Genomic DNA, 12,679 nt, shown 5'->3' with positions numbered 1-12,679 from the left:
TCGAAGCCCCCAAATCGACAAGCTTGAGGCCCCAATTGTTAATATATCGGTTTGGTTATCATCTTATTCTAAACTCTTATTTTATTTCTAAGTCTCACATACATAGCATCAATTGCTTAACAACTAGCATAAAAATAGATCACGTATTTTTAGAGTCCCATAATCAAATTTAATTGTTATTACCATTTTCATGGTAAACATTCATTTAGTAGTGTTTCATCTTTTGGGATATTTTAATATTGATTTTATCATTTTGATTTTACAATATGAGTTTAATTAGATTCTATTCTTCTATTTCTTCAATTTCAAGCATGAGTAGCTAGATTTTTACTAGGGTTGTCACCCAACCCTAGTGTGTCAATCTTATGGGTGTCTAATTTAGTTTTTGTTTATGGTTGGGTGTTTATCATTTAGCCTTGTTCATGTTTTAATTTGTAGAATTACTTGTTGCAAACATTAGTTCATGCCTATTTGACTTAGTCTCTACTTGAGAAAGAGAAACTTAGTCTAAGACAAAACTTGGCTAATAAGAAATTGGGTAAATCGAGAGATTGATAATCCCAATTAAAGGGTCCGACCTAGATATAATAATAACTCGACTTGAGATTTTATCAACTGTTTTGTGCAATGCCCATTTGTACTTGAGAAAGCCAAATTGGGCAAAATATCTCTGACCGAGAGGTATTGAGTGGGTAATTGAGTGTCGATAGCTATAATACACCCCGATCAATAAAACAAGCATTAAGGTTATATCCTATTAGGCAAATACCTAGGTTATGGTCATAGCCCTAGCATGTCGTTCATATGATTATTGGAGGGACTGACATTCCTCAAGGGCCCATGATCAAGCAGAAAAAAGTATCCGCCGTAATGGAAGGGCCGATCCGAGACCGCGTGGCCGAAGACACCCTCGCATTCAGCGAAGATGATCTCGAGACCTTGGCAGAGCCACACAATGACGCACTGGTAATCTCGTTTCTTTTAAACAACATTCAGGTTGAACGTGTGCTAGTGGATCCAGGAAGCTCGGCCAACGTAATCAGGTCAGGGGTAGTAGAACATCTTGGCTTGCTCAATCGGATCATACCCGCCTCCCGGGTCCTCCACGACTTCAACATGACCGGCGAAGTAAAAAAAGAGAAATCACCCTTCCAGTCGGCACGTTCGGCACGGTTCAGAACACCAAGTTTCAAGTCATCAATGGCGACATAAGGTATAACGCGTTGCTTGGCAGGTCGTGGATACACAGCCTGAGGCCAGTACCGTCAACTCTGCACCAGATGATCAAATTTCCGACAAAGGATGGCTTAACCACCGTATACGGAGAACAACGTGCGGCGAAAGAAATGTTCGTTGTTTACCAAGAGGAGCCGACCCCCGTACTCTTGACCTCAGATGTGTCTAGGAGCATACGGACCCCCGAGGACGACGAAGAAGATTTCCTCGCTCCTCAAACTTTCGTTGCCCCCGAAGAGTCGGATGCAATGAAATCGATAACTGAAGATCTGGAGCAAGCTATTTTGGTCGAACACCTCCCCGATCGTGAGGTATACTTGGGAACGGGATTAACACCCAAACTCAGGAAAAAATTCATTCAATTTCTTATTGATAATATCGACTATTTCGTTTGGTCCCACTTAGATATGAAAGGTATCCCACTGGAAATAACCTTCCGCCGACTGAGTGTCAACCCCAGGTTTAAACCTGTGAAGCAAAAAAGAGGACCCCAGTCTGAGATAAAACACATATTCATCAAGGATAAGGTAACAAAACTCCTTAAAATAGGGTCCATTAGAGAGGTAAAGTACCCCGAATGACTGGCCAACGTAGTAGTGGTACCCAAAAAAGGAAATAAGCTAAGAATGTGCGTAGATTATAAAGACTTAAATAAGGCGAGTCCCAAGGATTCGTTCCCATTTCCTAATATCGATCATCTGGTCGATGCTATGGCCGGCTACGAGACCCTCACCTTTCTCGATGCCTACTCGGGGTACAATCAAATTCAGATGAACCCCAAAGACAGGGAGAAGACTTTATTCATCAAAAAGTATGATACCTACTGTTACAATGTAATTCCCTTCGGACTAAAAAATGCAGGGGCTACATACTAGCATCTAGTTAATAAAATGTGTGAGGCGCGACATGGTGAACCCGTTGTGCAAACTTTTGGAGAAAGATGTTAAGTTCCACTTCAATGGTGATTGCATGGGAGCATTTGAATTGTTAAATTTCAAATTGACTACTATTCCCATTATCACCTCTCCAAATTGGAGTGTTCCTTTTGAGCTTATGTGCGATGCAAGTAATGTAGCGGTTGGGGCTATTTTGGGGCAATGCATCAATAAGATTTTTCATTCGGTCTACTATGCAAATAAGACTATGAATAGTGCCCAAGTCAAGTATACCGTTACAGAGAAAGAGCTCCTTGTCATTGTGTTTGCTATTGAGAAGTTCCGCCCGTACTTGATGGGTACAAATATTGATTATCCACACGGATCATGTGACACTTCGGTATCTTATAAGCAAGAAATATTCCAAAGCCAGGTTAATGAGATGGGTGCTTTTGTTGCAAGAGTTTGATATTGACATCCAAGATCGAAAAGGAAGTGAAAACCAAGTGGCGGACCACCTGTCTCATTTGAGGAGACGGGGAGGCCGCATGATGGCCTTGAAATCAATGACTCCTTCCCCGATGAGAAACTTTTGGCTATTTCAATAAAAGAGGTGCCATGGTTTGCGGATCTAGCAATCTTTCCTATGAGTGGTGTCATCCTGGATAAGTTCTCTTCAAACCAGAGGATGAAGCTCAAACGGGATTGTCAAGAATATTATTGGAATGAACCATACCTTTTCAAAGATTTGTACGGAGGAAGAACAATGTGAAATTCTTGGGGCTTGTCATTCTTCGCGATATGATGGTCACCATGGTAGAGCAAGAACGGTGGCCAAAGTGCTAAGTTGCAGTTTCTATTTGACTGCTCTTTACAAGGGTGCAAGTGATCTAGCAAAACGATGCGATGAATGTCAAAGGACCGGTGGAATCTCAAAGAAAAATGAAATGCCCCTCACCGACATTTTGGAGATTGATATTTTTGATGTGTGGGGTAATGACTTCATCTGTCCTTTTCTAACTTCTTGTGAAAATACCTACATCTTGGTCACAGCTGATTATATGTCAAAATGGGTTGAGGCTGTTGCTCTACCCAACAATGAAGCGAGTATGGTGGCGTTCTTGAAGAAGAATATTTTCACAAGTTTTGGCACTTCGCGGGCTATTATACGCAATAGGGGTCGCATTTTTGCAATAAAGCCTTCGACACCTTACTCACCAAGTATGGTGTTACTCATAAAGTCATGACCCCCTATCATCCACAAGCAAGCGGGCAAGTGGAAGTCTCCAACCGGGAGATAAAAAGTATTTGTCCAAAATAATGAATGCTAACTGAATGGATTGGTCCAAGAAACTTGATGATGCTTTATGGGCTTATAAGACAGCTTACAAAACACCCATCGAAATGTCTCCATATTGGTTGGTGTTCGAAAAAGCTAGTCATCTTCCGGTGGAACTTGAGCACAAAGCCATGTGGGCTTTAAAGAAGTTAAATCTTGAGTGGGATGTCGCCGCTAACTTGAGGGTAGCACATTTGAATGAGTTGGATGAGTTCTGATACCATGCATACACAAGTTCGTCCTTATACAAAGAGAAGATGAAATATCTTCATGACAAGTACATTTGTAACAAAGAGTTCAAAGAGGGTGATCTTCTGTTGTTGTTCAACTCATGATTGAGGATGTTTCTCGGAAAGTTAGAGTCTAAATGGAGTAGCTCGTTTGAAGTTGTGGGCATAACACCCTTTGGTGCATTGGACTTAAGGAACAAAAATGATGAGATATTTCTAGTCAATGGTCACCGAGTGAAGCATTACTTGGGAAAAGTTGGTAATGTCCATGTAGTGGCGGTGATTCATTTCAAGTGATGGTAATCTACGTCGTGTCGCGACGTTAAATCAGACGCTTATTGGGAGGCTACCCATGTTTCTTTTTCTTTTTCTTTTTTTCTTTTGTAGATATGTGTTATTTTTGTGCTAAATGGATTTGAAGTTGTCACACCTCCTTTTTCCCGAGGGGATAGGGAGTTTTTCCAATTTAAGCGATATAAATCGAAAGTAGGATTATTTTTTGATTCAGAGTCGCCACTCGGGATAGTTATTATGGTGTCCCAAGTTGCTGGTTTATTTTAAATCCCAAATCTAGGAAATTGACTCTTATTTATGGTCCCCGAACACAGAAGACCGGTAAGGAATTATGTTAACCCGGGAGAAGGTGTGAGGCACTCCCGAGTTTTGTGGTTTTAACACGGTCACTCAACTATCAATAATTGTCCTAATTATCTGATCTAATACATGTTTTAATCCTATTATGCATTTTTATCTTCTAACCACTTTTAATTATTTATGGAACAAGTTACGATGTCGTGCACTTGTCGTTTTGGTACATATTGTAAACCGTGCCACATGAAATGCACCTACTAGTTATGACATGTTTATTTTTATTATTATTTGAAATTATAGTCAAGTCACATGAAATGCGCACCCAGATTGGGGATTATGTATCATGACTATGCCACGAGAACCGTACCCATAGTTACAGTGATTTATTATTGAACGCACCAAAAGCAAGCTATGATGTTCATGATTTTTCTAAAACTGATTTGAGATTATTGTATGGTCATGTAGTATAGCAAAGGAACTGTTGGTTTTAATGTTTGATTTATTTATATGATCAAAGAATTTTGGTACGTTCAAATTAGTTCAAAGGCTTGTGATGAATTTGGTTCTTCGATTCACGGCTGGAAATTCCATTGGAGCCCACACATTTTATATTTTGCAGTAGATGACGAGACAAAATATGCCACTAAATAAGCCAACTACATATTTCAATAAATTAATACTAAGGAGATTAGCTTATTCATGCATTATCCTACATTAAGGTGAGAACATGTCTATGATGGACCCTTGAAGTTGCTGGACCATATTTACTTAACATACTCAAAATGAAACCTTTAACAGGTCACCTTTGAGCACAAAAATGGGTTTCACAATAAATAAAAATCTATGCAATATACTACTCTATATACACGATCTAAACGAACAAACAGAACACTACTCACTAAGCTGAATTTCACATTGAAACAAACTTATAACACATTTAACCATAATAAACCATAGTTTCAATAAGGAAAACATAGACATAACTTATTTCAATAACACTCAATCTACAATAAGCATGATCAATGGATTTACACATAATTATAGGATCAAATTTTAAGGAATACCTTGAAAAACAATGAGAAAGGAAGAAAAGAAAACGGTAGAGAAGTGAAGAAGCGGCAGTAATTCCAGCAGAACAGCCGATCCCAATCAAAAGATGGCTAGATACAGTTCAAATCCAGCAGAACGTAGCTTCAATTCTTTGACGAAACCAACTCGAAAGCCCATGAGAATTAACCAACAAATTAACAGAAAATCAAATGACTCTTAAAACGCCTAGAAATTGAAGATTAAACACTCCACTTCCAAGCGAGATTTAGACATAGTTTGCTTTCCTTTCTTCAATGAGGACTCCTCCATGTCTTAATTTTCTTTTTTTATTTTATTTTAGAGGATGATTTCTTTTCCATTTTTTTTGCCGTTTTGTGTGTGTGAGAGTGAGGAGTGAATGGGAAAGTTTTTGCCATCAGATGAGGGAGATGAAGACGGATAAGGAGGCCGATAGGGTTTTGTTGTAGAATATGGTCTTGAGAGAAAAGTGATTAGGGAGGCGGCTGTTGCTTTTCTGTTCAAGATCAGAGAAAGAGTGAGAGATCAGGAAGAAGAAAAGGGGAAAACGACACTAGGTTTAGCAGAAGGGGGAAGGTCTGATCCTCTAGGGTTTTTTGGAAAATGGGATTTTAAAGAGAGGGGGGAAAAAGTTGGGCCAAGAGGGTTTGTAGAATTGGGCTAGGCAGTGTGGGAATTGGGCATAAAAATTACAACCTCATTCTTCTATTTTCTTTCTTTTCCAAATTTTGCCAACTTAATTGAACTCCTAATTACTCCTATTTTTCATTACTAAGCCACTAAAATTGTGAATCAATTTAAACTAATTAATTTAAACATGCAAAGAAAATAATTATTGTAGAATTATTTTTCGTAATTTTGGTGTTTTAAAAATGCGATTAGATTTAAAATGCAAAGAGTGAAAATATAACATATTTTTCGTTATTTTCATGATTTGAAATGCTACTAAGTATGAGAAAACTTTGAAAATTTCATAAAGGCAATTAAAACTATTTTGGAGTATTTTAGGCATGGGGCAAAAATTAGGTGCTCACAGCTGCCCCTCTTTGCTCGAAAACGCGAAAAGTTTTCAGGAAAAGATAAAGTGAGCAATTACAAGCAATTTTTTACCCGTTTCACACTCCATGAGAAGAATTTTGAAAACATTTGAGCGAGCGTTGCTTTGGAGGTTTCCTACATATCCTTGGCTATAAAACTTTCGGGTCAGTGTAGTTCTGGAAGTTTTGGTAGTTGGGACTACCAGAAAGCTGTGATTTCGCTGCTGTTGCTGCTGTTTACTGCTTGCTGAGCTCCTTAATACACCAAAATCAAAATGAAAAAACTAAACTAACTAAGCCTATCAACTACGAGTTATAAGATTCCTATATATGAGTCTTGATCTTGAGTCTTGGCTGATTTTTCACACAGACTCGGATCTGAACCTTGATGCTTGCTAGCTGCAGATGCTAGTTCATTTTTCTTCAGCTCTTTTGGATCAAGACAGGACATGCAAAGCTTGTGACTTCAATCATATCTTCAGCGGTCCACATGTTTTCTCCGCTTCTGCGCTTTGAATTCACTTCCTTTCCTTTTCTTTTCTTTATTTTGAATTGAGACTTCTTCTTTTGGTTATCTCAAATCCTGTGCCTTGAGATATAACCTTCTCAGGCACCAAAGCAAACGAACGAATGAAATTTTTCTGCCACAATTTTTACTAGGAAAATTTCCTGAGTTATTTGTAATAAAACTCTATACTACTTCATTATTGAAAGAAAATAAAAGGTCGGCATTGTGTACCCTTGGGAAATCGGAGCTTAAGGAGTGGAGACCCTATATCTAAAATGAAAGCAACTAGGGAGTGGAGACCGTATGCTGGAAAAACGACTAGGGAATGGAGACCCTATGTCTAAAAATCATCAACTAGGGAGTGGAGACCTATCTTGGAAAAGTGACTAGGGAGTGGAGACCCTATGTCTAAAAAATCATCAACTAGAGAGTGGAGACCCTATGTTGGAAAAGAGACTAGGGAGTGGAAACCTTATGTCTAAAAATCATCAACTAGGGAGTGGAGACCTTATGTTGTAAAATCATCAACTAGGGAGTGGAGACCTTATATTGGAAAATCATAAACTAGGGAGTGGAGACTCTATGTACAAAATATCATCAACTAGGGAGTGGAGACCCTATGTTGAAAAATCATCAACTAGGGAGTGAAGACCTTATGTTGGGAAAAAAGACAAGGGAGTGGAGACTCTATGTCTAAAATATCATCAACTAAGGAGTGGAGACCCTATGTTGGAAAATCATAAACTAAGGAGTGGAAACTCTATGTTAGAGAAGAGACTAGGGAGTGGAGACCCTATGTTGGAAAATCATCAACTAGGGAGTGGAGACCCTATGTTGGAAAAGAAACAAGGGAGTGGAGACCCTATGTCTAAAAATAATGTCAACTAGGGAGTGGAGATTCTATGTCGAAAAATGCAGATAGGGATCAGAGACCCTATACTACCATGATTTTGAATTTTCTTTCTTTTGTTTCTCTTTTTTTTTTTGTTTGTTTTTCCATCATTTTTATATTTTTTTTATTTCAGAGAATGAGTAAATGCAGGAAAGAATTTTGGAGGAGACTTCCCTTTTTGGAGTTGTTGCTACAAAGCTGTTTCTAGCCCTTGTGCAGTTTCTTTTTTGTTAAACCTGCTTCTTGCAAGGTTGCTTTTGAATTGCACCTGTTTCCTATTTTTTCAAACAAAGAACAATTTGTTAGTTTGAAACGGTGGTTGTTTTTTGTGGCCTTGATTATTTCAGTCACTTGATCTCATCCCAACTTCTTTGATGATATTTTCAACTGCAACTAGTTGTTCCTTGAAGACCGATTTCATTTCTGGCCCCGGAGAACCTTTGGCTTTTTCAAAACTCTACCATGACGACTGGTCACGTGGGACTGAACCTTTTTGAACTTTATTTTGCCTTTGTGGGTCTTTCACTTTGTTTCTTCCCATTTTAAACTTCAAAGCATTGAGGAATCCTTGGCTTTTCAACCAGGCAGTTAGTCGTGTGGTACTCAACCTTTTCAACTTTACTTTTACCCTTTTAGGCACTTTAATTTAATTTCCTTCTATTTTCAACTTCAAAGCATTGCAGAATCCTTGGCTTTTCAACCAGACGGTTAGTTGCGTGGGACTCAACCTTTTCAACTTCATTTTCGCCCTTATAGGTACTTCAATTTGATTTCCTTCTTTTGAGAGTTTTCAATTTAAAAACATCTGCCACCATGGCCAGTCAAAGTTGACTTGTTGCCCTTGCCGAGGTTGGGTGCCTTCTTGTATATTAGTTTCTATCAAAAGAGAGCCTTGTAAATCTGTCTTACCATCCCATCTTTGTCTTAGTTTCAGAACAGAGTTAGACCGAAAGGGATTCAAAGAAAAACAAACAATGAAATGGACAATGAATTTATACAAGAGGTATCCCTTTCGGGGAAAGGATATAAAGACTTATCTGGAGTACATGCAGACTTCAATGAACATGACTTTCCTTTTGGACTGGATGCCTGATATGTGTAAACCGTCTAACTCTTAGAAATTCATCACAACTCATGCCTAAAAATCGGGAAACCTTGTCAGGACTCTGCCGATGCCGATAGCTGTGAGGATCCTCTTTTCGATCGGTGGCTCCCTTTGCGGGTTTTCACCAGCTAACCGCTCTCATTTCTCTTCTCACCATCGCCTTATAGTGCTTTTTGCGAATTTTCACTAACAAAACTCTCTCATTTCAATTTTTGTGCTTACTATCGCCTTACGGCTCTCGTGAGGGTTTTCACCAATAAGACTCTCTCATTTTATTTCTCTCATTTGGTTGCATCAGACCCAAGTAACTGTATCCTCCCATTTTGAACCTCTTTACCAATTGATTGGAAGGACTTGAACATGATTTTGGAGTGAAAAGCATTTGGATTGAATTCCAACTTTTGAACCTTTTAAGCGAAAACATCGCCGAACCATTATAACTTCTGCTCTAGTTTCAACTTTGGGGGAATTTGGATTTTTATTTTGGTGTGACTGAGCCTAGAAGAGGCTGCCTACGTATCCTTTCAGAATTAAGTCGGATGTAGTTCAAGAAACTTTTTATTTTTGATTTCTTTTGTTTTTCTTTTCTTTCTGTTTTGTTTTGTTTTCTCTTTCTTTTTCCTTTTCCCCTTTTTTTCATGTCAATATCTTTTTTTTTTCATTTTTCACCTTTTTCTCTTTTTGTTTTAACATTTTCAAATTCCAAAGAGTGTAATAAAAGAAAGGGAACCGGCTCAAAGGGTTTGCAAGGGTTGATAGTGTTTGAGTAGCGAGAACGAAAGACTTCTTCATTCCAACCGAAAAATATTAATATTATATAGAGGATCCAATATAGTGCCTTTTGACTATACCTGCATTGACAATTGTTTTAGGGATATATGTGTCCCAAGTAAAATGCTCTCTTTTGGCAGTACTCTTGTTGCAATGTATGGACCTTTCCAATCTGGAGCCAATTTTCTTTTAGCTGTTCCGATTCTTTGTTTTATTTCCTTAAACTTATCTTCATTTAATTCTAATTCTTGATTTATTATTTCGAGGTCTGACAGTATTTTAGGATCTGGGCATGAAGTCTGCAAGCATGTCATGTTATTGAAATATGCATTTAATAGAACTAAAAAAGAGAATAAGAAAAGTGACAATAAGAGAAGTGACATTCCTCGACAATGAAATATTAATTTCATTTGATGTTTTTTTATTTTTGCTTTGATTTTTTTGTTTTTGAATGTTAAATATAGAAGGGTTTACATCGGAAAGTAAGAAAATAAAGTAAACACATCTGGATCACACCCTGAGATAATCCGAAAGCAGAAAGGATAGCAAGACTGGCTATCGAGACTCTAGTCTAATGGGGAACTTTCAGGCTTGGCGAGCGTTTTTTGGCTTTTCTTCTGGCTGCAATGACCTTCAGTGCCGGATCAAATTCCTTATCGTCACAAATCATTCCGACTACTGGCCCATTATTTTGAGCAGGCAAGGGATTGTTCGTCACATCTGGAGCCTTCTCGTCCTGAAAAACGATTCTTTCAGCGTCAATCAAGTATTCAACTGCCTTCTTGAGGGTCCAACAATCCTCTATACTGTGTCCCACTACTCTAAAGTGGTATTCACATCTAGCAGTAGCTCGGTGCAAGGGGGCTCAGGGTTCGGCCAGTTCGGGGCCACTGGCTGCAGCAAGCCAAGACCGATTAGCTTTCGGAAAAAGCTTGAATATAATTTACCAATAGGGGTGAACTGATTCTTTCTGAAAGTCTCTCTTGTGCGAGGATTGTATTGGTGATCATTTGATTGGGGATTATATGGAACTTCGTAAGGATGGGCATTTTGGGGAAGTGGATCTCGGTTTTGTATATAAATGTTGTGGCCGCGAGTAAGGTTGCATGTTCATCACTGCATAGGGAGGCAGTGTCATGACTTAAGCAGCATTTTGATGGGGATAGTAGTGTTGAGGGACCTCAGGAAGCATATATGATTGGCTGAATAACCTGCAGGCCCCCTCGAACTCGAAACCATCATAGCTCCATCTTTTCTCCCATTTCTGTTCATCAAACCCTCCGAACCATTCTGAGCAACCTGTGATGCAGTCTTAAAAGCAGCTTCACTCAAGATTCGGCCCGTTTTCAAACCATTTTCAACCATCTCCAAAATTATGATAGCCTCAGCAAACAGTCTACCCATAGCAAGCATCATGTTCTGGAAGTAGTCCGTCTCTTGGGCCTGTAGGAAGACCGTAACCGTTTCAGCTTCGTCCATTGGAGGTTTTACCCTGGTGGCTTGCTCGCGCCATTTGACAGCATATTCACAAAAGCTTTCTGTGGTTTTATTTTTCAATTGGACAAAGAGTTTATGTCGGGAGCGATGTCCACATTATACTGGAATTGGCGAACAAAATCTTGGGCTAAATTGTCCCATACGTGCCAATGGGTAATTTCATGATCGATGTACCACTCGGAAGCATTTTCGGTTAGACTTTCTCCAAAATAGGCCATTAGCAGCTCCTCTTTTCTACCAGCACCCCTCAGCTGGTTACAATATCTTTTCAAATGAGTGATCGGGTCTCCGTGCCCGTCGTACTTTTCAAATTTTGGCATCTTAAAGCCAGCTGGCAAGTGGACATGGGGAAACATAGGTCAGAGTATGAGACACTCTTTTGGCCACTTAGACCTTGCATGTTTTTCATGCTTTGTTCCAGCCTCTTCATCTTCCGAGCCATTTTATCTTGCTCAGGATTTTTAACAACCTTTTCTTGCTCCACCGAGAGATCATATTAAGGAGGTTGAGTGAAGGAGTATGGGGTCATATATGTTATTTCTAGTTGAAACTGTGGATCCTGAAAGGTGAACATTGCAGGCCCAACATACGGCCGTGGTAAAGCTGATTGTGATGTGGTGCAGACGGGTGCTACATAGAATATCAATGGTAGTGCAATCGGGGCCGATGCCTGGGGGCGAACCACAAAAGGCATTTCGGACCGTTAAACGACATTGGAGGTTACCCGCATAGGATGAGCGGGTTGGGCATAGGGGTGTTAGTAGCCTCATCTGACCTGGGGATCAACTCAGGGAACCCAGGTATTGCACTTGGCGGTTCCCTACCATTATACTAGGCGTCCCACATTTCTAATATACGGAGACGCAACATCCTATTCTCTTCAGAAGCTGCTGATTCTGGTTGTGAAATAGCTGGTGCTGGGCTATCCTCATGAATGATAATTGGTAGATGACTTTCGGAGGCCATAAGAACCTTTCCTTTGGTCTTGTGAAGTAAGGATGGGAAGCCAGATTACCAACAAAATCAACCACTTGAACGGAACCTGGCTAATTTGCACACCCGACAACCTTATTAGCTTTGAGACTCTTAACAGATAGGAAATCGCACGTTGGGATGCAATGCACCTAAATAGTTAAACGCTTCTGTCATGTGTTTGAACGGTTGCATGTTTCATCCCGACTTTAACTAATCCTTTCCACTCTGTACCTCTTTTCTTTCATTTCTGCCTCTCTTGATTTTGTTTCTATCGCTCTTTTATTTTTGGCACTCTCTTTTTCTCTTTTTGTTTTTGTCACTCTTGTTTTTTTTTTGCTCTTTTTTTTTGTCACACTTTTGTTTCTTTTTCACTCAATTTTCTTTTTTTTTATTTAATTTTTTTCTCAATTAATTGTATGGCTATGATTGAATCCGATGGGGATTGCCTACGTATCATGACACCGCATGAATCAAATCTTGCGTAGCTCGGGAACATCAGGAATAGGGTGAATAAACTAGATTTTTTTTCCTAATTTATTCAAATTCTTTTTATAC

General features: G+C 39.2%; 1 protein-coding gene across 1 annotated transcript; it reads left to right on the top strand.

Annotated features, from left to right (window-relative positions):
• Nucleotides 1–2,836: 2,836 nt before the first annotated feature.
• On the top strand, nt 2,837–3,358 carry LOC138874768 (uncharacterized). Its single transcript, XM_070153550.1, has one exon. It carries the CDS (start codon nt 2,837–2,839, stop codon nt 3,356–3,358), a length of 522 nt encoding a protein of 173 aa, XP_070009651.1.
• The last annotated feature ends 9,321 nt before the right edge of the window (nt 3,359–12,679 follow it).

Source organism: Nicotiana sylvestris, chromosome 8 (assembly GCF_000393655.2).
Source record: "Nicotiana sylvestris chromosome 8, ASM39365v2, whole genome shotgun sequence".
Taxonomy (NCBI): Eukaryota; Viridiplantae; Streptophyta; class Magnoliopsida; order Solanales; family Solanaceae; genus Nicotiana; species Nicotiana sylvestris.
The sequence above is the reverse complement of the archived record's forward strand: the minus strand, read 5'-3'. Positions and strand labels throughout refer to the sequence as shown.

What these genes read in the sequence shown, in the direction of transcription:
- LOC138874768 (XM_070153550.1), top strand. Translation starts at nt 2,837, where the DNA reads ATGAACCATACCTTTTCAAAGATTTGTACGGAGGAAGAACAATGTGAA.